At 38.6% G+C, this 24,388-nt stretch overlaps 2 protein-coding genes across 11 annotated transcripts in view; one reads left to right on the top strand and one right to left on the bottom strand.

The window, feature by feature from the left end:
• Nucleotides 1-3,027: 3,027 nt before the first annotated feature.
• TRMT44 (tRNA methyltransferase 44 homolog) lies at nt 3,028-24,378 on the bottom strand. Of its 7 annotated transcripts, none has more exons than XM_054202805.1 (11): nt 24,263-24,378; nt 19,489-19,606; nt 18,533-18,735; nt 17,188-17,256; nt 14,416-14,523; nt 12,861-12,932; nt 9,556-9,662; nt 8,736-8,919; nt 7,698-8,085; nt 6,671-6,787; nt 3,028-4,204 (listed from the first exon to the last, which is right to left on the bottom strand). In XM_054202805.1, the coding sequence occupies exons 2-11, from the start codon at nt 19,496-19,498 to the stop codon at nt 3,972-3,974; spliced, it is 1,491 nt and encodes a 496-aa protein (XP_054058780.1). In that variant the 5' UTR covers nt 19,499-19,606; nt 24,263-24,378; the 3' UTR covers nt 3,028-3,971. The 7 variants fall into 7 exon arrangements, with proteins under 7 accessions (XP_054058780.1, XP_054058775.1, XP_054058779.1 ...); XM_054202800.1 differs by lacking the exon at nt 24,263-24,378 and adding an exon at nt 23,448-23,877 and having other exon boundaries at nt 18,533-18,752; XM_054202804.1 differs by lacking the exon at nt 24,263-24,378 and adding an exon at nt 21,215-23,588.
• Nucleotides 23,855-24,388, top strand: part of ACOX3 (acyl-CoA oxidase 3, pristanoyl) — a 36,847-nt gene continuing 36,313 nt past the window's right edge. Inside the window, exon 1 of one of the 4 annotated variants that reach the window (XM_054202797.1) lies at nt 23,855-23,985. The gene's annotated coding sequence lies outside the window, so the exon portion shown is untranslated. Of the gene's footprint in view, nt 23,986-24,041; nt 24,367-24,388 lie in introns of those variants that run through there. The other 3 variants (XM_054202795.1, XM_054202798.1, XM_054202796.1) reach the window with 3 other exon arrangements.

Genomic DNA, 24,388 nt, shown 5'->3' with positions numbered 1-24,388 from the left:
TAAAAATTACTCAGAACATGCAAACTCCAGCCATGAAACCATTGCCACGTACATACAGTGCTGCTGTGAGAGGCTTACAAAAGAAGAAATGCTCCAACACCCTGAAGGAAAAATCTTAAGATGCTATTCACATGTCCAGCACGACAGAGTGGCAGAAAAAAGGTGACTGTGAAAGGAATTTCCTCATAGTAACTAACATGACCGCATTACATTCTGGGTGAATTCCCAATTAATTGCATTTTTTGTATGAAAATAGTCTTTCAATTATATAAATAGCAGTTACCAGCAGTAACAAAACATAATGTCTGACTTCAGCAGATGCCAAATGCTTAGACACTTCAGTGGACACCTGTCCCAATATTTGTTTTAGCTGTCACTCGGTAGGATTGTCACAGATTTTACTTTTCATGTCTGTTGATTCTGAAATATTTGCCATTATGATGCCCTAAGCAAAGCTATTGATTGCTCATTCTTGTCTACTTTATCTTGCTAACGCTAGATTCCAGCTCATAAAAACATGCTGAGATAACCGAAGATAAAGAGTTATTTATCAATTAAAACCTTGAATCTGAACAAAGAAGCCCCAAAACCCATAAGAAGCAGACTGATTTTATTACAAAGCATATCTAGAGGCCTACATTAGCTGTCAGACAAGCCGTAAGACTTCCTCTAGGAATTGCTCTAAATGTGGGTTAATATATTATAACATGAAGTAGTAACAGTAATATTGTAAACAGACAATCCAAATAATATATACACCGAACATTCTCCTGGTTTGAAGGGTGCCAGAAAATAGACAGTTCTGAAGCTGTATACAGATATTACATAAGTAAAAATATTGTGATTTTTTTTCAATTTTAGGGATCTGATGAAAAACTAAAATGCAGTCCTTTACTGAGGTTTGAGGGAGAAGGTAAACACAGATTTTTTTGTTCTTAATTTAGAATATTTATCTATACACTTAATGAAACTGTAGCTCACCTACATATGAAAACACAAAATCTTTAGGTCCCAGCATTTCCGATTGCAATCTGACATCTAACTTCTCTTTATGTTCTCACTCTTGCAAGGTACCTACAAGAGCAAGTTATTTTCCCTCTATAAAACAGGCTTCAAATAAAGCCAAATTAACTAATGGGTAGTGATGCTAATATACTAAGGAGTAAAATTACAGTGTCACCTGAATTATTGAGACTTCATGTTTGATTCCTTCGTGGAGCAAGAGTTTTTATTATCAAGAATGAAACTGATTCTTACTCTCTATAGTACTTCATCCATTGACAAAATTGAATATTGTATTAATGCCATTTTAAGACTGTGGATCATAGAGCAAGCATCAAGATAGAGAATTTAGATAAAGTAGAGCTATTTGACGCCTTTAGCAGTTATCTTCACATTTAAATGCAGAATTATGTAAGGATGGCATTTGGATGCAAAATGTTCTCTTACCATTTCTCCAAACAACAGGGAAGTTTCTGTAATTACAGAAGACTTTCTGGCTGGCTTGCCACCTGCGGTGATGCCAAACATGAAGGGGAGCCGCCATCATGCATCTGTGACAGATCTGCACGCTGGTGAGTTCAGAAACAAAGTCTATAAAAAGGAGGCAGTGTACTACAGTAATACAGTGTGCTATGCTAGTTACCATAGCATTGCACATATAATAGAAAAAAGGTAGTTTTAAAACTAATTCACTAGTCATGTATATATTTGTGACTTCAATGAGTCAAGCAGGTATTTCATTCCCCGTTTATTGTAAAGAAGGGGGGAAAAAAAAACCCAAATAAACCAAACTAAAATACAACCAACCTTCTTCCAGCTTCTTAATCCTGACTTCCTGAAAGCCCATCTGAGGGGCCCCACAGGTAAATTCTAACTCAGGAAATGACCTATTTCAAGTCAAACACATCCTACCCCAAGGTGAATCATTCGGGAAGTCACCAGTGACTGGAAAAGAATTGAAAGTCTGTTTTTGCTCTTTGCACCATCCGGAAACAATCTCATTTTGGAGATGGCATGAACTTAATTTTACAGGGGCCTCCTCCTCATCAAACATATCAATATGTTTACTACAGTAAATAAGCATCTTGGGGAACACTTCTTACTCTGCACATAGCAAAACAAAGGTTAGGGCAACATCATCACTTGATTACACAAGTTTATGCAATTCCATGGCTTTTCTCAACACTTGTCCCCTCGATAAGCTAAATATTTTTCTGAGATTCTTACAACACTAACTACACTATCAATTGCATTCCCTTATTTTGCTGCCCTGCTTCATATGAGTTGCAGTTTACCTGGCTTATACTATTCTTCCCCTTAGTCCAATAACCTTAACTGAACTACATCCAATTTGCCCCTTAGAATGTGATTCACCTCTTCTTTTTAAAATGCGTAAATTCTGTAATGACCGCAACACAGCTCTGACTAGCACTAAATTCAGGATAAGGTATACAACATTGCAGACCAGAGCCACGGGGAAAAACGCTCAGAGCCCACCACAGCTCCTGTTAGAGGCAGGCCAGGTAGCTGCACGACGTGATATATTGGATAATGTGGTATGTGATGCATGAGTAAGGTGCTGCTGCAATCATCAGTCGTGATTATCCAGAAAGAGCCACCTCCAGGACCAGAAAAGAAATGTAAAGGGAGAAGGGGGAACACACAACACTTCAGTCAGCTCTTTGCTCCCACCCTGTCAGTAGATTTAGGCCCTGCTGCTTCTGCATGAGATGGACTGCAACCTGTTGGCTTAAAAGTTAGGGCGTGAGAAAAGTGGCTTTGGAACTGTTTTGAAAAGTGGTCCCAGTGTCACCTTTCATTTTTCCTCTGCTTTGTATTCAATTACTTCCTTCCTTTGTTCTTCAGATTCCCTGAGCTCCTAGAGAGTTCTCACATGGCTTACTCACTGTTACCCCTAGACCTCTTCGTCCTGCAGTCAGTTTCTATGTCATTGTTCTTACCTACACATTTCTTCTTTAGTAACTTTTCCGCCCCGCCCCCCCCCCCCCCTTGCCCTTTCTTCAGGAAGGTTTAGAATCAAAGTCTTTCTCAGCAGATCAGAGCAGAGATTCCACACTATCAGTATACGAGGCCAGAACCAACACAATTGTTGGTTCAGCAGATACTGAACTTTACAAGTACCTAGCAGCTGACAGATACAAATTACGACACATTCAATGACTGTCACTGAGTAATAATTTGGATTTCTGCTATGTTAAACCTTTTAAAGAAAATAATACAGTCTATCAAGAAAATCATAACCTGCTCAAGGTGCTAAGACATTCCTTTGTTATCTGATAAGCAGAAACCCTACCATTCCATTATTAAATACATTTTCTACTGTTACTCCTTACTTTAAAAAGAGGGAAAGGACAGTACGGCCTACAGAGCCCTAAAAACCTACATCTACATGTGAAGCCTACACTCATTTTTGAATCAGTAGGGGAAGGAAGGAAAGAAGGTGTGACCAAGAAAGTAAGGGTAATATGTAGTATTACTCCACAGTTAACATGGAGAGGAAGCTGTCAGGTCAGGAAAGAGCGAGCTCTTTCCAGTTTCTCACTCACAAGTCTTAAGAAACCATAAATCCTCCTGGACAATTCACAACAAAACAGCTGATTTTGAGGGTCTGAAAATGCTGCATCGTGTACATTTGATCTGATCGAGGATCATGAAGAACGTCCCGGGAAATTAAGTTTTTTAACTTTTCTACTTACACAAACACACATTAGACATGCCATGATAGAATCCAAAAATATTACATATATTTTACTATACCTTTTCCATGTTAATAAAAAAAAATAAAGAATTAAAAATAGAAAAGGACTTGCAAACCAACTGGAAAATAAGATGCAAAGGAATGAGAACAAAACCTCTATATTGTACAGATCTTCATGGACTAGGCAGTCCCAAAGTCAATCACAGATTCAGTTATGTACACAAGCTTAAACATAAGTGGATGCATTTTATTACTGTATATGTTTTTTCTTTTTAATAATCTGAGACTGCCTTAGCTCCTCAGTTCCATGAGCATATGGGCAAGATTCAGAAGGCAAAGAACAACCATCAGGATGATGAAGGAAAAACCAACAGAGACGTGTTTTAAATGCTTCAGCTGAAAGGCGTCGTTTCACTTCAGGCTTAGTTTTCCTTGATGGTTTCTCTTTTCTCCAGTCACGAATATGAACTCTCCCATTTAGAACTAAGATTTAAAAACAAACAAAAATGCAGCTGTTAATAGACAGACATGGGAATTGTACTGGAAAAGATGCATAGTGACATTCTGTGAATAAAATATATATTCTACAAATGGATCGCTCAGGCAGAACCAAATGTGCCATTTGTACAGAAACAGAAAGAAGTGCAAAACAAACTGAGATAATATAGACACAGTCTAAAGAAGAATTGATTGATCTCCCTGTGAGATGTTTTACTGTGATGCTGAATAGTTTGAGGCACCTTTGTATCATCTTTGTAAAGGTTTGTTCATTTGTTTCAAATATAGCAGTTTGGATCATTTAGACTAAAATCCTGTGAATTTAGATTGCAAGTCCTGACAAAGAAGTTTCAACTGCAAGAACTGTAATCCTTCCCGTGTTCTAAACTTTATTACTCCACATTTAAAATGTGATTACCAGCAAAAATCTAGTAAAAGTCTTCTACTACTATTACTACACAGAAATGCTCTGGCAAAATGGTTCACTGACCCAAAAATGCACTGCACCAATGAGAGGACAAGTCTAATCGAATCAACAGTGAACTATAATTGGTTATTAAAGATTAGGCTTTTTCTTTTAAATTCATTTGCTGTATTAGTAGCATAAACTGCACACACACATTTATGAACCTCTGTCAAGTCCTTAAATGTGTAAACAGAAGAGAATAAAAGGAAGTTAGTAAGAGAGAAAGAAAAAACATAGATGAAAAACAATGGTGTAAATGAGGAGAGAAGAATCTGCCACTTCTAAGCTGCCATGCTCTATTTTCATATTCTGCTTCAATCATACGTTCTGTATCACACACTTGTAGCTTGGAATAGTTAACTGGTACTTTTCTACATTCTGATAATTGCTATTCAAAAGGTAACGAGTCCAGTTACCTTTCACACATTCAAGCCTGGATGAATTCATGCCTCCAGGTTTCCTTGTGATACACAAATAGATCTGTATAAAGCCAATCCAGAAGTGGGTTCAGCAGAGCTTTAAAATCTCTTTCAAAAGATGAAGAAAAATGAGCAGATATAATGCTATTTATGATCAAGCATACGTATTTTTTTTTCTTCGAAAATCAGCCCTGTATTGGACAAGATGCCTGATCAAAAGAAACTGACACAGGCTGGTTACTCTAAGCCCCTTCTTTTGCATGTGTGTGAGCGTGTATCCATCTGTTGTCCACGTCTTTAAAACACTTCAGTAAAGATGACAAAAGAGCTGTAGCCATGTTCTTCTCTGTCCTCTTTGGCACGAGCAATGTCCTTCTAGACCACTCGCTGATGCAAGTCCCTTATTATGGTGACATGCTACTGAAGGAAAGAATCAAATGGTCTCTACTGAAGCCCCAGGGACTTCCCATGTGATGTAAATTAACTGAGAAAGATCTGGCCTTACTCCTAGTCTTTCTTCAGAGGTAATGCGCAGACAGCATCCACGTCAAATAAAAATCTTCGTTCAGTGTAACAGGTTGTAAATCTATTCCACCTATCCCTAATGAAAGGGAATCAAATTCAGACACATAATGAACGCAGTGTGACCGACTCTTTCCAATGCATGGTAATTCAAAAAGATTTCAGTATGGCTTCACATTTTATAATTGCCAAGTGTACAGAAATCCTTAGTGAACACTAAACTTGGTTAATTTAGCCACTGGCAACAACTGGGTTGCATATTCAGGATGATCTGCCATGGATTAGTTGGTCAACATTCTGCAGCTGATGTAGAACTGTTGGGAGATACGAAGCTCACACACTTGCAAATTTAACACAGCCAAAAATATTGATAAAACCTTGAAGATCTTGTATTACTGCAAAGCTAGACCTTACTTTTGCAAAACTCCACACTGACAAAAAAACAACCCACACAAAATCAACCAAACAAAACCCACCGCCACATCATTGCAACAGGAAAAAAACACCCCAAAACAGTTATCAACAAACCACAGCCAACCCAGAAACTTGCTACTGAGCTCTTTCTGCCATGCTCCCACAGGCTACATAAACACAGTAACTCTCATAGTTACGGTTTCTTGTGGAGACTAGTTTTATCTTGTGTTGGCATTTACACTGTGGGGTTTGGCAAGGCCAGACTAAGTCTCAGTTAAATGCTTTAGTGAACTTGCTCTGCATGTGACAGCCCTAAAATCATCAATACTTTACTCAAACAATAGCATTAAATTAGCCACTTTAACTAAAGGGTTGTCTTTTCAGATACAGTCGGTCTAGAACAATTCTTTGCTCATAGATGCCTTATCAACCTAATTCAAAAGAATTTTACTAACAGTATCTTGGAGCAATGGGTACATAAAGACTATCCAATTTTCCACAAAAGTGTAGAAAGTAGTTAAAAAAATCACCACCATAGTAATTTTTTAGTTCAGTTTAACTGCACATAGAGAAGATAAAATAATGGTTAAAGAAAAGCAAAACAAAAAATCCTGAAAACCCCGTCTTTACCTTCGAATACTTGATGATTGTTCTTCAGTAGCGTCTGCAGGCCTCCATATTCACTCTTCAGCCTTTTTAAAGTCTCTTTATTTAAGTGTTCTGCTACTTCTTTCAAGGAAAGGCTTTCTGCAATAAATAATGGTGTAGCTATTAAAAATGTATATATATAAAATCCTAAGAATATCTAACTTCTATATAAATTAATAATTATATGTGGAATCTATGACTGATCTACAGTACTGGACCAACTGTTTGCTCCCAATATCATGCATGATACGTATTTTATATGTATATTTTCTGTAAAATAGCAGCTTTCATGCTACAGGACTCAAGTCAGAATCTCCACAGCAAGACACATTTTATTTTCTTTGCTTTCTTTACAGTAGCATATAACCTTCACTGCAATAAGCATTGTTTACATGCTTGTAATTAGAGAGAAGAGAGAATGACTCAAAATATCTCCTGTAACAGTAACATATGACAAACTACAGGGAGTAAATAATAAAAATGGATGGAGGAAAATGAAAAGATGGCAGTAGTGAGAAGTGAATGCTTGTAAAATTAACAGCAACTTCCATTCTTCCTAAGACTAAACTAAAAATTCCTAATTATGTCATAACCAAACGGCACTTCGAGGCACTTCTTACAGAATTATAGCTAATTATTATGTGACTATCTAAAAAGACACTTAATATTCTCACCAAATAGATGTAGTGTCTTCTGTTTTGGTAAATGGGGAGGAGTTCTGGGTTTGGTTTGTTTTGGGGTTTTTTTTAAACAAAAATTGATTGATTCTGTCCTAGTAGTTAAGTGTAGAGGGAAAAAAACCCACACCAATTTCAAAATACTCTTATACGCCTTACTGGCATCCCAGAGTGCAATAAAACACAGCAGAAAAAAAAGCCTTTGATTGCTACTGTACTGTTCTTGGCATTTCCTAAAGTCTACTTCACTCACTAAATGTACAAACATGTAAATTCATTGGAAAAAACATTGTCTACCAGCAGAAGATAATGTAAAGGAAAGACAATCTCACCTCCTTGATTCCAGGTATTCGTATTTCCACCATGCATATTAGAACATGATTTTTGGGGGGTTGCATTTAACAGCAAGTTTGCCACACTGAGGACCACATCATCTACAAAATCCCGAGGGAGTGAAGCACAATTCCTGATTTGTTCTACTTTTTCTCTGGGTTGAAATCCAGGCATCCAAACTGTACCAGCAGTTTCAGTCTCATTTTCAGGAAGTTCCGAGCCTGCTTCTTTGAATACCTCAGAGTGATCCTTATGATTAAATCCAACTCTTCTGTCATGTGTAACCACAGGACAGGTCTGACGATTATTAATATACTGTGTTATCTGCTTGTCAATCAAAGCATGTTCTGTAGGTGGATAGGTCCTATTTTTTCCAATAAGGCAAACCTGTTTTAGTAGAAACAGGTAAATCACTATTTATATCGAGTCCCATACTAACACACAGCCCCCCAACCTGCATGTCTCATGTGCAGGCTTCTAAATCTACCTACAGGAGATACCCATTTAAACTCAACGCTCATCAACATCTGGGTTTTTTTTAATTTTAGTTTTCAAATATTGGTCCCACAGAAGAAATCCAGTATCAAACTATAATCCAGCACGCCATACAAGCACAGAACAGAAAAGACTGTTCCCGATACTCAGATTATTTACACAATTAAAGCTGGACGCCTCCTCCTACTCTAAGAACGTTTCACAGCAAAATTAAGTAAAAATAAGCAAAATAGGCAGCTGGAAAAATTCAAGCAAAAATGGGTTCTGTAAGTTTTCCATCCTATAGGGCAACATAAGAAATAACCATAAAACCTTCCATTCTTTCTTGTCTCTAGGATTGTACCTATGATGTTAAGAGCAGGTTACTCAAAGAAAACAATGAGTACTTTTAGTCTCTCTTCAGAGCATATTGTCTCAAGTAATGCAACTGAGTATAGTCTGATCTTACAACAATAATAACGAACAAACATCCATATGCTTCAGACAGCTAGCAGCTTAAAAAAAAAAAAAAAAGATAAAAACCCTACACAGTTCAAAATTACCCTTTTTGTTGATGGAATTCTAAGGCAATCTTCTTCCACACGAAAGCCGCATACAAATCCCACTTGGGCAACAAAATCAAGATATTCTCTGTACTGAGTTTTCTTGCTTTGTCTTCGGCTGTATTTTCCATGGAAATCAAAGAAGCAACACGGCAGCACAAAGTAGCAACATGAACAGGAAGACCTAAAAGGATAACAAACTACTGAATGGAAAGTCATTTCAGAGAACACACAAATTTAACAAATAACCCATCAGATACAAGCAATAATGGAAATTTTTATTAAGTGACGCAGCTTCACAAAATAATATTTATATGTTCCTCTTTCAGTAGATCTATTAGCATAATCAAAAATACTGTTTCGCAAAGTATTTGCTGTAGCAAATTACTGTGCCAACTTGGTTTGCAGGACTAAATCTCTAGATATTAAGCTATTGCAGCTGGTTGTGAAGAGTACAACAGTTCAAGGAAAGGCAGAACCAACAGCAATTTTATTGAAAAAAAAACTCAAAGAAACAAACAAAAAAAATCCCCAACCCTCAAACAACAGATTCACACCTAAAGGATAAAAATCAATTCTGTTTTCTTAACTTCAAAAGCAAAACGCTGTTCTGAATTTTATGAGAAAGTAAACACTACATCTGTGCTTCTCCAAAGGAAGAGAAACATTTTGTAAAAATAATCAATTGGCATCAAAAGCAGCAAGACCTGAAAGGAGAGCAGGTGTGTCTGCAAAAATGACAGCTCTCACCAAGCACACATAGGTAATTACGTTTTGTTTTTTAATTCATTCCCTCCCACTCCCCTCCCTCCACAAATACCTGGCTGCAATTACAGGTATCCATGGTGTTAATTCATCTGAATGGTTTCCTATGAGCCAGTCAGTGTCTGGAAAGAGATGACTGTCACCTGGCACGATTGTAGATTCCTAAAAAAACAAACAATACATTAAGTGAATTTTATGATTTCTTTAAATGCATTTTATTTATTAATAAAGCACTAAACAACGATATAAAATCATACAAGCTGACAAATACAAGGTGAACAAGAACCACAGGCACCAACAGTACTTTCCTCAATCTGCGCTTTTGCCAGGCAGTAATTTTTTATAGCTACAAAGAAGTAATTTAGCAATAGCTACCCACAAAATACTGGTCAGACAAAGAGCGAAATAACAATTCTGATTAAGATATCTGGCACCCTAAATATTTGTAAACAAATATACATTGGATTATGATTCCTTGAAATTCTCCTGTCACATGCATGTTTGCACTCAGTTTTTCAGAAAGCCACTTAATTTGCTATGTCTTACAGTCCTAGGACTCACATAGCACTTAATCAGAACAGAGCTTCACTGCTATCTTCTCTTCTTTCACAGACTCTTCCCAAATCAAAGTCTTACAGAACACCACCCTTCACACCCTATCATTCACGTATAAAAAAAACTTATCCACCCTAACACTCTCCCTCTTCTCTATGTTGCCATTCCATCCCTTTCCAAATTGTGTCAAGACTACCTTATGATACATACAACAATAAGAAAAAAATCGGATAGAGAAAGAAGATTTCTTTGGTGGCCTTTAGAATAGCATTTTGCCTTGTGGAAATTCAAGATATAGGGATTGAGGTGACATCAGCACAGAGGTCTCCCCAACACAATACTGACTCACAGAATAGTGACTAGTCTCAAGAATACCCTATCCTGATATTCTTTAAAAAACAAAAAAAAAAAACAAACAAAAAGAAAACAAACAAAAAACTAAAACCAACCACCAAACAGGATGAATTTTTCATACAGGTTAAATTTTAAAAGTTCTAGAGTGCCTTTAATGTTTCTTTCTCAGACACACATTTTCTCACCTTGAACTAAATACAGCAAAGAAAGTACTTAAAGATGTTGATACTATGAAAGTACATATTCTTCTCTAAAAACATGTATGAACCTCAAAATAATTATTGGTCATATTTGAAAAAAAGCTTTACATTTGAATCTGCACAGAATTTTAGGAAAAGCCCTGAAAATTATGCCCATACTCTCATTTCATATAAAATATGCATGCTTTATGAGGTCAAAATTCACATGTATATGTAAAATAGTATCTGTGTAGGAATTAAAACACACAAACAACGCTTACTAGGGAATTTCTGAAATCTCAGACCACCGCTGTCAATTCGCCTCATCAGAAAGCACTGCTAGGTGTTTTAAGTATCAGTATGGTGTATCATTGTCCACTTTAAATATGTATCTCTGACCGTTTTTAGTTACATTATCTAGAAATGTATATGCACATGTAACAAATTTCTTTTTGGCAGGTTACTAGATGTTAAACGAAGTGGTTACTAGATGTTAAACGAAGTGTTTGATAAGTGTCTTCTTATGGTTGATTGAACAAGTTACTCCTACATCACATTTCAGTTTTGATCATTTAATTTTGGTATGGCATGAATTATCATTGCCATACTCCACATTTTGACAGTCAGCCATAATAAAATTTGTATTCACGATGTCTGACAACAGTTTGGCTATGCACAGTACCACCTGTTACATTCATTTATATTGTTAGTATTGGCACTGAATGTCACAGATGGCAATATTCACCCTACAACTCATGCTTTAAGTAAAGATCAAAACAAAATTAGCTTTGAGGGTAACAAAAGGCTGTGAGCAGGTGCCTTCCCCCTTAGCCACCGGAGCCTTGCAAAATCATTTCACCCTTCCTGTTCATTATATAAAACCTTGACACATATATTTGTCCTTTCCTTATATGCATATTTTGGATATTTTTATCATTTCTGTCTGCCTTTTTCAAGTGTTTTCTGTGATTTTTTTTTCTTTTAAAAAAGATGAATACACCCCATCCTTTTCTATTTTGTTCCCTCATGCTGCAGAGAGGGACAGCTGATGCTCAAAAGCTTCCCTATGAGTCAAGAAATCTAAGAAACTGTAAACAGTCAGAGCTCAATGTGAAATCAATGTACAAAATTCAAAGATTTCCATAATACAGAAAAAGAGTCAGGAAAAGGAATATATAACATGAAGGAAAAGAGAAGATGCTGTTTGGTACGATCCAGGAATGAAGGAGCACCACAGCTTGATGTTTTGGATTGTTTCTTGAAGCTTTTCACCTGGATACAGACTGCAGCAAAGGAATCTGTCAGTTTTGGCAATCTGTACCCAAAATGGCAGAGTGGCAAAAAGAAACCTGCACAAGACTGTGAAAGCTCCACCTCCCATCTGTGAAAACGGCTGCTCTTTTGTTGATTTAATGTAAGTTGTCAGCATTCAAAGATATGTTGAATTAACTTTTAGACAAAAATACTAGAGAGTAACTACAGGCGGAAAATTCTTTTAATATATTGGAAGCTGGTAATTTTTGAGATAACAGAGTGAGAAATTTTATGAGCCTACAGCACAAGAAATCAGGAACACCTCACCTCCAAAGGGCAACTGTTGATCAGTAACACACTTTTACAAGTATTAGATCAAAACCAGCTGGAGTTAAAGTGAATGTTCCTGTGCTGGAATTCTTCCTGTTCTCATAAAAATGCTAATGTGGAACTTGAAATATAATCCCTCTTTCAGACTCGTTTTCCTGTTCGTTTTTTTGAAGGCTATTACTGCAATTACTTACCACAAGGTCAGTGCAGCAGAGGACTGGTTCCTTTGAGGTTCAACAACAATTTTGTCCCCAAAACAGCACATAGCACTAGAAAGTCAGAATCACTTTCAAGAATAAACTACTCACAACTTTAGATACTAATATCTTTTATGAGGTACAGTGGTGCAAACAAAGCTGCTTGATGTTGATCTTCCTGTAAAATCAAAGATTGTTTTATACTGTGCTTGTCTGTACATGAAATAGGAAATCATGCTAGTCTTCTCAGCTGAAAAATACTTAAGTTGCAAATATGCAAGGGTATAATACAGCATTGCTCTAATAATCCCCTTAACAACTTACTTTATAGTCCCACAGGACATATGGGTGGCATCATACCAAACCCACAGATCACTTTAGGAAGTCTATACACCAGTATGTTTGATTACATTTGCATCAACACAACCAGAAGCAATGAACAAATGCGTAAAATTACAAAGCAATAAGATTGACATACATTTGCATAATACCTCTAAATGAGTTTCTGGTCCATACATGTCCCATATTTTTCTTCTCCTCACATCGATTCCTCTACCTGAATGCTGAAATATTTGAAGAACAAAAAAGTATTGTTTTTAAGTACTACTTCTAGCAGAAGGTGTCAAACAGGCTCACTAAGTGTACATATTGATATTGATTATATCATTCATACTAAAATTTAGGCACATAATGAAACACAGCTTCACCATTTCAGGCAGAAGCTGAATACTTTTAATCCCTTCTTTCCCTTCTAAATGTGAAGGGAAAGACTAGGAAACATTAAGAATGTATCTGGTTTGAAATTTTACCCGGGAACACCTGTTAAGACTGCTCTTGGAAATCTGAATCTCTGCAAAAGTAAAAGCATAATATTATTTTTTGTTTGTTTTTAAAATATCTTTCATAAGATGAGTATGACTGTAGCACAGAGAAGAGTGCTATTCTAAGCAGTGCTTGCTGGCAGAACCACCTTTTAACTCAATTTAACTCAACAGTCAATTAGGCTGTTGGAGTCCAAACACATTTTTCCCTGTGTGAACTGACAGGAACAGGAAATAGGACTGAAAAGCAAAGCAATAAATGAAGAATGCAGAAGTAACAGTATTTGAACTTCAAGAACCCTGTGCAGAACTAACCAAATTCAATTACTAAAAAAGTCTCATAAAACTCTCACACGTGATTTTTTTGAGAGTCAGCAATGTTTGTCAGTGCTACAGCAGCGATGAGCTAATGATGTACGAAAAGAAATGTCTACAGGGAAAATAGTGTCTTGTATTAGATCAATTTTTTCTGGCCACACAAGGAAAGAGAGCTTGTGTTAGGAGAACTTGTACTTTTTTACCATGCACAATGACATCCATTGATCTAACAGAAGGTGTTAATTTCCCCTACAAATTTTACCATGTTCTCCCTAAAGCGGAAAATACAATTTTCTAAGAAAGATGGACCCAACTTCACTGGGTTTTGTTCAGTCTCACTGAACATCTTTGTTCTTGTTTCAGAAACTGTGCCTCAAGAAACCGAATGTTGCTGTTGCCACATTTTCACTCTCAAAAGCACAGCATGTTGTTAGGCATTTTCACAATTAACAAATCCCAGGATTGTTTTTAAAGATATAGAAAAACATCTTCAGGACATGACAAGTAGAATTCCAACTTCAATAAAATTAAGTTTATGAAAACCTTCTCATTTAAAGGCTCTTGGGAAAGAGAAACTCTATGTTAAAGATTCCTTATTCCTTTTTGCTTTGTCTACAGAGTAACTAAGTTACACCACCACTTTTTGTTTTCCTTCTTAGTTTCTTACCTCAGAAAAATAGCCTTGAATTGAAATGAATTGCACTAATAAAAATATATAAATAAGTGAAATAAGGTTTCTAAAGCTCTGCTAGGATTTTTTTTCCTGCCACTAGAGTGAGAAATTTGTATTTTAGCAACATGAATTAACTGAATTTTGGATATTTGTATACCAGATAAAAGGAAAGCATTACAACAATATTGACTGTCTCTATTTTTTAATTATTATTTTAAAAAGCACTCTATTTACCCCTTCATTATTTAGAATATGAACCAGTAGACCATTTCCACATCCAAGATCTACAAATGACTGTTTCTTGGTCAACCCTTTTTCCTTTCTCTCTTCTTCCCAAAGAATCTAAGACAAGAAAAGAAAACATTTTAGACTTCTGCTCTCAACTTTCCCTGTAACAAAGCAGCAAATGTTATTGGAAATGAAAGGAGAAAGCTGGGAGAGAATGCAGATGTGACAGAAGACACCCCCTGTACTCAACAGAGAAAATAACTTGAGAGGAGAAAAAAAGACACCCAAACAAATAAAACTGTTTATGGAGAGGGCAGGAATTATGTTGCAAAGTATCAATCATTTTCTAAGTGCTAAGCACATCCTCCACTCCCTTCTGAATCACTGGAAGTTGAAATTAATCAAGGCTATACAACCCTGGGCTAGAGTAAGCATAAATGTACAATAAACTGCTAAGCCAAAGGGTGCAAGAGGAAGCAAGGGAAGTAGCAAGTAATCTTCAACAGTGTCTCTGCAAGTAACTCCACGGAAGCATTTATATCCACTGTATTAAAGAAAGAATTCGTGGCAGAGCTGAAAATAAAAACAAAAATGTTCTTTGTAATCAATTGGCTATATATTGGTACATGTAACATCACTTTCTCCTGAACAAAGTGTAATTTACCTAGTTACAAGTCCTTCCTTCACTTCTTCCTTCAATGAGAAGCTACAGACCACCACAACTCTGCACACTTATTTTTAACTATGACTAACAAAAATCAAGAGTATTTAACCACAAAAATTAGTATTTGTAATGTTCCTGCTTGCTAAATTGTCAGTGTTGCTAGAGGGAAAGAAACTGCAGATAATCCATGAGATTATCAGGCTGGGTTCACATTTTCAAGTGTAGTACTTTTGCACTCCAGGCTGTATCCCAAAAATCCCTAATCACTTCCTACACACATCACACCTATCCTCCATCCCCTGCTGAGTTTCTCACAATGCAAACTGACTAGACACTTCTTTGGGCATGTGCCTAGACAGTAGGTGATCTTAATATGACTGCAGAGTAAAATGAGGTCAGATGTAGATGCTGTAAATCCATAAAAATTTAACACTGGACCTACATTCTCTTAATCACCTGTTTAACGTACCTCCAAGTAATGAGTTATTGTATACCACCATATAGATACCTTAAAATTTTGCAAGGAGGTTAGGTTATTAATACCATACTTTAAGCTTTCATTTATATAAGACAGTTACTGGATTAGTTTAAGAAGTTTTTGAAAATTAGTGTTATGTCAGCTAAAACATATTATCGCTGTAAACTAACACTCGTCCATAAAAATTTGCAAAATATTTTCAAGAGTGTCATTACAGAATGTTCTTGTGGCTACAACTAATTTTTGACATCTAATATTATCATGGTGGTAAAAATGGTAAAAGATAAGACTACTACATAGCTATTTCCACAAGCCAGTATCACAGATTAGAATCGTTCCATTGGAAGGAACCTACAATGATCATCTAGGCCAACTGTCTGACCACTTCATCATGATTGTTTCTCTGATGTAAAAAGTTCTGTCGCACCAACGTGACAATCAAGATTTTGAGAGTAGTCTAGGTCAGTCAGGCTTCCCCAGACAATTTTAAAAATTTTCATGTGAAAATAAACTGAGGTTCTAAGTTGATAAACAGTCAATTATCAAAATAAATTAGTCCTCAACAAGTTCTGTAAATGAGCTGACTTATTTACAAATACTGACTTAGAGACGACATAAGAGGTATCTACATTATACTTCAAGATATCTACTTCAAGGTAGACATGCTTTTAACTGCACTCTGGAAAACAGTCAAAAAATATTGATGTGCCTATAGAGTGACAAATTTTGATGCTGGTTAAAAAACTGAGGTTTCTAGTGATTGCAGGTGGCAGAATTTTCACAAATTCTTAAATAGCTAGGTGCCTTAGAAAACTGCACCAAGCATTTATCTGCATTCCTAGCATCTATAGAGTTGGCCTTATTGCATTTGAAGACAGGATTTGATCTGAACTTTTATGAGGGAAAGACGAAGCAGTGAAAAACCTTTAGCATAAAATTAACAAGTCGGAGAAATATGTATAAAACAATAGTTTCTGATCTGCAAATCGGTCTGTCTAATCACTATTTTTCTGCTACGTCAGTGCTTTTTGCTTTATCACTTAAAAAAACCCCAACAAACATCTTGTCTGTGTAGATGATAAACTTCCTGTGATGAAGAACTGCAAATCTTTATCATATCCTCACAAAGAGATTTTAGTACCCCTCTAAACTTAATTTTCATTGTTATTGTGGTGAATTGTGTGGTATGGGGCAGTATGAAAACCAAATCAACTGATTTTCCCTGTGCTTTGTGACATTATTTTTTTCCCAATTGTTATAAAATACTTACCTTCTGTAATCACTTACTATACGTAAATCCCTGAAACGCTATTGAGAGTACTACCAAAGATCAGAATACAAACACAACTTGAACAGTTATAAATTTCACTTTCAGTTTAAATTACGCTTGTAAATACATGACCTTTGTCTCTCTGCTTAAATGAGAGCAAAAGCAAAAAAAAAAAACAAACCCCCAAACCTCCTAAACCTACACTCTTTCTCCTACCCCCTTCCTTTTGCCTTGTATGGCTGTAGTAACTTCAGCATTCTATTTTAAAGAATGCAACAACTATAAAATGAAAATACCTCTTTAGAGAGGCTCTACTACTAGGAAATAGAACCTTACAGAATATTATTAGGCAAAGCAGTTCCCTACCAGCAAGTAAGTGGCAATGGCAACGTCTTCATAAACAAATTTCTCAGGATCTGTCACTTCAGGCCACACCTTCAGAAAAGATAGAGAAAAAATATTTTCTGCACCATCTTAAATGACTTCAAAAAGTGCTCAGTTAGGTACTAATTCACTTCAATAGGCTTCTGCATGTCATCATTTTGCATTAGAACCTCATTAAAAATATACACAAAGAATGTAAATAAAGACTGTTTGTGAGGCACACAAAAGAATAACGGCGTAAATAATGTCTGCTGTCATACAATCAATAAAGTTTCCAAGAACATTATGGCTTCGTATGTGCAGCTCACAACAAATAAACTGCTGCATCTGTTCTGTAATAAAGCATGCATCCTTTTGCTTAACTCTCTCAGAAGAAAAATACTTATCTTATTCCTGTTATGTGCAACATTGGTAACATGAGCGTTTGTAAATTTGTTTTCACAACATAACAGGCAAAGAATTATCCTGGCACAACAGAACATGAAGAATGAAATTGTGAAGTAGGAAGACAGAAAGTGAAAGTGGAAGTGTTATCCCTGTTTTGTAAATGAGGAATTGAAACAAAGATTTAAATGCTCAACACTACACTAAGTCTACTGCACCGCTAAAGGCTGAACCATTACCTTACCCACAAGTCCAATTTTCCTCTCATATATATGTTCCTATTAATACAGAAATATCAACGGTAAAACCTTTCAACATTCTCACAGTACATTTTACAAAAGCATTTACCAATTTTTTTGCTTGTAGACAGAGTCTGGTGCATAAGGATATAGGTATTACTTCACACAGCACTTAAGATAATCACTGTCATTTTTCAGGATTCCCAGGATAAAACAATACTACAACATTGCTCCTCTAACTCAGAAAGACATACTAACATTGCATCTAAATTTAAAGAGTAATAGGAAATTTAACCTGCTTACTAACCAGTGCTGTTTCCAGAATCTTTCAGGTTTTGGAGAAGGTGGCACTTTATTTATGCCTTCTAGCATGGATGACTTAGTATTTACATCCACTGACCTACTGCTCACTTCTTATTTCAAGGGAAGCATTCTGGAAAGTATTTAACTCCTCCAGACATTTTGTGTGAATTTGGCTCCAAGTCTTGCTTTTCCAGTTCCGTTCTTCCAAATACTGAATTGTTTGTTTCCCACATACACAGAAAAAAAAACCCAAACCACCAGACTATAAAACACACATTTCAATTAAATTGCTTTTTTTATTAAAAATAAGAATTCAGTGGAAGAAGCAGTTTCACTAAACAAAAAATAACAAAAACAATTATAGGAAAGCATATTATTACTGCATTTACTGACAAACTTACCTTAACCATCTCTTTGTATTTTTCTTTAAGGTCTTGATAAACTTTGCTGTATTTTGCTACAGAAATGAGTGAGAGTGTACTTTTAAACTCACTGGGCTTTTGCTCCACAGACCATTTAGCCAGTTTGGACAAAAGTTCATTTCCAAGCCATGCTAGTTTTGGGTATGCAATTCCATCTGAAAACCAGTCTTCGGGAAATGGAGCTACAATAGACACAGACCTTTAAAAAAAAATAATAAAAACTTCATATACATATAGTGTATTTTATTATCTGAGCTACCCCCAAAAAATTAAAAGAATGATTAAGTGGAAAAAAATCAGCAGATCAAACAGAGGTGTAAAAGTAGACGAGGGAATAAGGACATAGGTAATACACAAAGCCACAATGACTGAGGACTCGCAAATGATGAACAACCTGATTTAGCAATATATCCAAAGACTAATTAGTAAAAGTGAATTCATGTAATTCATGAAAACAACAGGAAGATTCAGGAGGAAAATACATCAGTTGGCACATTTCATTATTTCATCATCTCTAACTTTATCCAGATTTCATTAGAGCTATGCCCTCAGATGCTCATGGTCTATATTTCAATGATTGAAGCTCAGCAGGTGCCAAACAGCAATTCCAATTTGACCCAAAACCTCACTAACAGCCACAGAACCTGACCTCTCTCACAAGCATAGCTAGTTTCTCATGATCAGAATATGCATACTTTTTCTAGACCACACACATGTACAGTCAATGTACACATTCAAAGTTGAAACAGATTTGTTTTGTGTTGATTTCGGTATTGCAGATGTTTCATTTTCAACACAACACTATGCACTAAAATCACACCACTACTGCCATTTACTAATCAAGCATCAAATTATGCCTAGATATCAACGCTAAAACACGGTGTGATCCTTACAATAATTCAGGGTTTGCTTCCTCTCTCAGTCCCAGCACTTACCATTCCTCATCTTTTATGTGTGTAAGTTGAATTTGATAAATATTGCACTTTTTAATCTGGTATTTTCCTTCACTGTCTTCCTCCAAAGGCAGAAAGGTCACAGTTCCATTGTAAACATCTGAAAAGATATTTAAATAGTGATATATTATTCCATGGTGCAAACCATCCTGGTTAGCACCAAAATAAACTTTTGCTTCCTTACTACTTTAAGTGCAAACTAGTGAGACAAGATTTAGGACAATGCAGGAAGAACCACAATGCTAAGAACACAATGCTAAGAACTGTTTCTCAGTGCGCCTGACATCTGAAACTACTGAACTGTTTTGAGTGCTCAAAATTTTGCATTCTGCTGCATGATGTTTTCCAAAATATCTAAGGCTGATCAGTAGGATTATTCATGTTCTTTAAACCTAAACATTTGCATAAAGTAAAAGCTATGAGACTTTTCTAGCACAAAACTGCTGCTTTACCCTATCCCACACTAAACCTGGAGTCCTGGGAAGCACATTCCAAATTAATGGAGACTTACATATCAGCCTGGTACTAGATGAACAATCAGTGCAATATTAAAAAATAATCAACAGTATTATCAGTATCTATCAATTTTGCTATGTTCAAACACATGATCTACTGTGTTATTTTAATTAAGTATAGCTATGCTTTATGTTTAGCAACATGCAGCTTTCCCAATTAGAGCTCCCGGCTTAAGCACCGTGAAAAAAACCCCAACATTATCTGTCCTAAATTAGTATCTCATAACACAGAATCACAGAATGGTTCGGGTTGGAAGCGACCTTAAAGATCATCTAGTTCCGACCCCGCTGCCATGGGCAGGGACACCTCCCACTAGACCAGGCTGCTCAAAGCCCCATCCAGCCTGGCCTTGAACACTTCCAGAGATGGGGCATCCACAACTTCTCTGGGCAACCTGTTCCAGTGCCTCACCACCCTCACAGTAAAGAATTTCTTCCCAATACCCCATCTAAAACTACCCTCTTTCAGTTTGAGGCCATTACCACATGTCCTATCATTACACTCCCTGATAAAGAGTCCTTCCCCAGTCCTCCTGCAGGCCCCCTTTAGGTATTGGAAGGCCGCTATAAGGTCTCCCTGGAGCCTTCTCTTCTCCAGGCTGAACAGCCCCAATTCTCTCAGCCTGTCCTCATAGCAGAGATGCTCCAGCCCTTTGATCATCTTCCTGGCCCTCCACTGGACCCATTCCAAAAGGTCCATGTCCTTCTTGTGCTGAGGACTCCAGAGCTGGACACAGTACTCCAGGTGGGGTCTCACCAGAGCCGAGTAGAGGGGCAGAATCACCTCCCTCAACCTGCTGGCCATGCTTCTTTTGATGCGGCCCAGGATGCAGTTGGCTTTCTGGGCTGCAAGTGCACATTGCCAGCTCATGTTGAGCTTCTCGTCCACCAGCACCCCCAAGTCATTCTCCTCAGGGCTGCTCTCAAGCCATTCTCCACCCAAACTGTATTTGTGCTTGGGATTCCCATGGCCCAGGTGCAGGACCTTGCACTTGGCCTGGTTGAACTTCATGAGGTTTGCACAGGCCCACCTCTCAAGCCTGTCAAGGTCCCTCTGGATGGCATCCCTTCCCTCCAGTGTGTTGACCGTGCCACACAGCTTGGTGTTGCCAGCAAACTTGCTGAGGGTGCAGTCAATCCCACTGTCCATGTCACCGACAAAGACGTTAAACAGCACTGGTCCCAGTACTGACCCTTGAGGAACACCACTCGTCACCGGTTTCTATGTGGACATTGAACCATTGACTGCAACCCTTTGAGTTCTAGCCAGTTCCTTATCCACCGAGTGGTCCATTCATCAAATCCATGCTTTTCCAATTTAGAGACCAGGATGTCATGCGGGACAGTGTCAAACGTTTTGCATAAGTCCACGTAGACGACGTCAGTTGCTCTCCCCTTATCTAACAATGCTGTGGCAACAACACAGAAGTCCACCAAATTTGTCAGGTGCAGTTTGCCTTTGGTGAAGCCATGTTGGCTATCACCAATCACCTCCTTATTTTCCATGTGCCTTACCAGAGTTTCCAGGAGAATCTGCTCCATGATCTTGCCAGGCATAACTCTGAAGGGAGGCTACCTGAGAAGACCTGGTTTTAAGTGAATGTGCATGTATTATGTTAATATATTAAGTTATGGTCAGCAACTGCACTACTGATCTCAATGGTATCTATCACCTGTGGAATAAAACATCTATGTCCAGTGACAGATTCCAAACACTTGAGATTTAGGAAGTGTCAAAGATTTTGGAGATGAGCTATGAACAGCTGCCCACACCCTTAAATATCTCTACCATATTTCAAGATGATATTCTGCAATTTTTGTCACAAGTAAAAACAGAGAGGGAGGAAAGTGTGTTCTTTTGAAATAACTTACAAATAAAAAGAAAGGAGACTGCAGCAAAACATGAATGGCACAATACAAGCTAGTACTCACACACAACTAATTTTTTTATCTTAACATCTTAATTTATTCCCTATGTCCTTCCTAGAAAGTGACTCTAAAAGCATTTACTATATTCCATATGGTATATGATATATATGGATAATTACTTTATAAACCAGTTGCAAAAATCTTTTTAGTTGTTTACCTAGAGTAATGTCTTTACAATAACTTCTTAAGTTCTCATTTTTGAAAATGTTTTTTCAGTTACCATCAAAACAAATATTCTGACAACTACAAACCTTCAAACCAAGAATGCTATATTGGCTAAGTAATCAAATTTCAAGTTGACTCCAAAATTTTCTGAGCAAAACAGGAAAAAACTAATTAGCAACCGAGCAAACATCAAGTCTTGCTATCTCAGACCATCCTTAACCACTTCCCTAACATTCTGATTTTTTTTTTTAATATTTTAAACATATGAATTAAAAAAAAATTCTCTTATAGCCTTTTTCTTACAGATAAGACTCTCCAGATGTAGTTCAGGAACATCTCCTCTTAATATCAAAAGAAAAAAAAACCATAAAAGTGCTGTGTATACTTTTTTTTGAAGGCATCAGAATAAGAATCGCTGGCCACAAGAGTATCCTGTCAGCTGTCCCCCGTAAATGACTACAGGTCTTTCTGAATCATAAATTTAATTGGGTCTGGAATTCTGATTCTTGTCAAAAATTATCCAGAATTTATCTTAAAAAGGTGTCAACCTCTACCATATATGATTTTCTTTCCATTAGTAGGGTTTACTGCAGTGTATTACCATCATATAATGTAAGTGCCTAAAAAAATAATTAAAAAATAAATAAATCAAGCTTAATTTTCAGCAATACTGAAGAAAAGAAAGCTGACAAAAACAGTTCAGCTTGGCCAGGCAGGTGCCACAGCTGCCTACTTTTCTTCATTAACTCTGCACTTTCAAAGGCTACCATCACTCCTTAGAAACCTGTAATTAGGTTTGCACTACAAGCAGCATTTTTGCGTGGGCAGCTTACTCATGACAGGACCTCGCACGATGACGGTCCTTCTTGCCTTTTCTCTTTAAAGGAAACAAAAAGATCAGCGAGTTTCTGTATCTCTTCCTCAGGAGCAGGGTGCCTGGCTGCCCTCAGTGCTTTTCCCACCTCAGCAGTACCTTACACATGACATATTATCTCTTCCCCTACTATGTTTTCCTCAGGTTGAAGTGGAGCTTGTTTAGAGTCAGAGTCCTACAGGTGTCTGACCTCTGTCATTTGTGTTTCAACTGCTGACACTTCCTGAACAAGGAAAAATAAAATCTAAGCAAACGAGAAGGGCAAAAAAAAAAAATATCCATCTGCCCTCCCACAAGTAAGGAAAAATGTGTCATTTATCTCTTTTGCGAGACAATCTCGGACGGGACGGGCCTGCAACAGAGGCGGCCCCTCACGGTGTGCGCTCCTGCATGGCGGGCGCCCCCGCTGCCCGCCGCCCCGCGCTCTCTCCCCGCTTCGGGGCCGGGCTCCCGCTCACCTTGCACCGCCAGCTCCCTCCTCGGCGGGGCGGGGGGACCGACCGGCCGCCCTCGGGGCAGCAGCGTCCTCAGCACGGCGCGAAGCTCGGAGCGGCGCCCCGTCCCGTCCCATGGCGTGAGGGGCGGCGGTAGGTGCCCGTGTCCCGCCGGCAGCTGGCCGCGCACCTCCCTCCACAGCCGGCCCAGCTCCGCCGCCCCGGCAGACACCTCTCGCCCCTCCTGCCCCCCGCCGCCCCACGCGGCGATGAGGGGGGAGGATGCTTCCCCACCTTCCCCGAGCGGCACCGTCCCCTCCGCCTCGATGGCGGCCCCGCACAGACGCCTGTTGGCCACCTGCGGCTTCTCCAGCCAGACGCGCACCGCCGCCCAGAAGCCGCGGGGCAGCGCGGCGCCGCCATCCCGCACAACCGCCGTCCCCACCAGCCCCATGGATGGCCGACCCGCCGCCACCACCGCCGCCGCCGCGCAGGGGAGGAGGCGGGCCGCGTCGCAGGCTGCTCCCGTCAGTTCCTGAGGCGGGGACGGCGGCGGCCGCAGGTAGGTACGGCGTCCCTTCACCCCAGGACGGGGCTTCGAAGCCGCAAGGGAGGCGGCGGCGGGGCTGCCCGCCTCACGGCGCAGTGGCCGCGGGCGGGAAGCGCCTACTGTCAGCCCTCCCCAGGCAGCCGGGCCTGCCGCTGGGGGTGCCGGCCTGCAGCTGAGAACTACGCGGTACCGCCTGCGCCCGGGGGCAAACGTGCGCTGGGGGATTTTTACCCGATTTCTAGGTTTTGTGTGAGGAGGGTCTGTGTGGTTGTGACAGCGGCCACGGTACCTCAGCGCGGAAACGCCTTTCTGAACGCGGGCTCCAAGCGGGGAGCGCTGAGTGACAGCCTGACAGGCCCCCGGCCACCACACTCCGCAAGGAAACAAATCTCGGTACAATTTTTCGTAGTAAAAC

The sequence above is a fragment of the Rissa tridactyla genome, chromosome 5 (assembly GCF_028500815.1).
Source record: "Rissa tridactyla isolate bRisTri1 chromosome 5, bRisTri1.patW.cur.20221130, whole genome shotgun sequence".
Lineage (NCBI taxonomy): Eukaryota > Metazoa > Chordata > Aves > Charadriiformes > Laridae > Rissa > Rissa tridactyla.
The sequence above is the reverse complement of the archived record's forward strand: the minus strand, read 5'-3'. Positions and strand labels throughout refer to the sequence as shown.

Excerpts from the sequence above, each read along its gene's own strand:
- TRMT44 (XM_054202800.1), bottom strand. The coding sequence starts at position 23,877 with ATGGGGCTGGTGGGGACGGCGGTTGTGCGGGATGGCGGCGCCGCGCTG. Across the intron at positions 17,257-18,532 it reads AATACAAAGAGATGGTTAAG|GTGTGGCCTGAAGTGACAGA; the intron begins GTAAGTTTGTCA and ends TCTTTTCTGAAG. Across the intron at positions 14,524-17,187 it reads CCATTGCCACTTACTTGCTG|ATTCTTTGGGAAGAAGAGAG; the intron begins GTAGGGAACTGC and ends TTCTTGTCTTAG.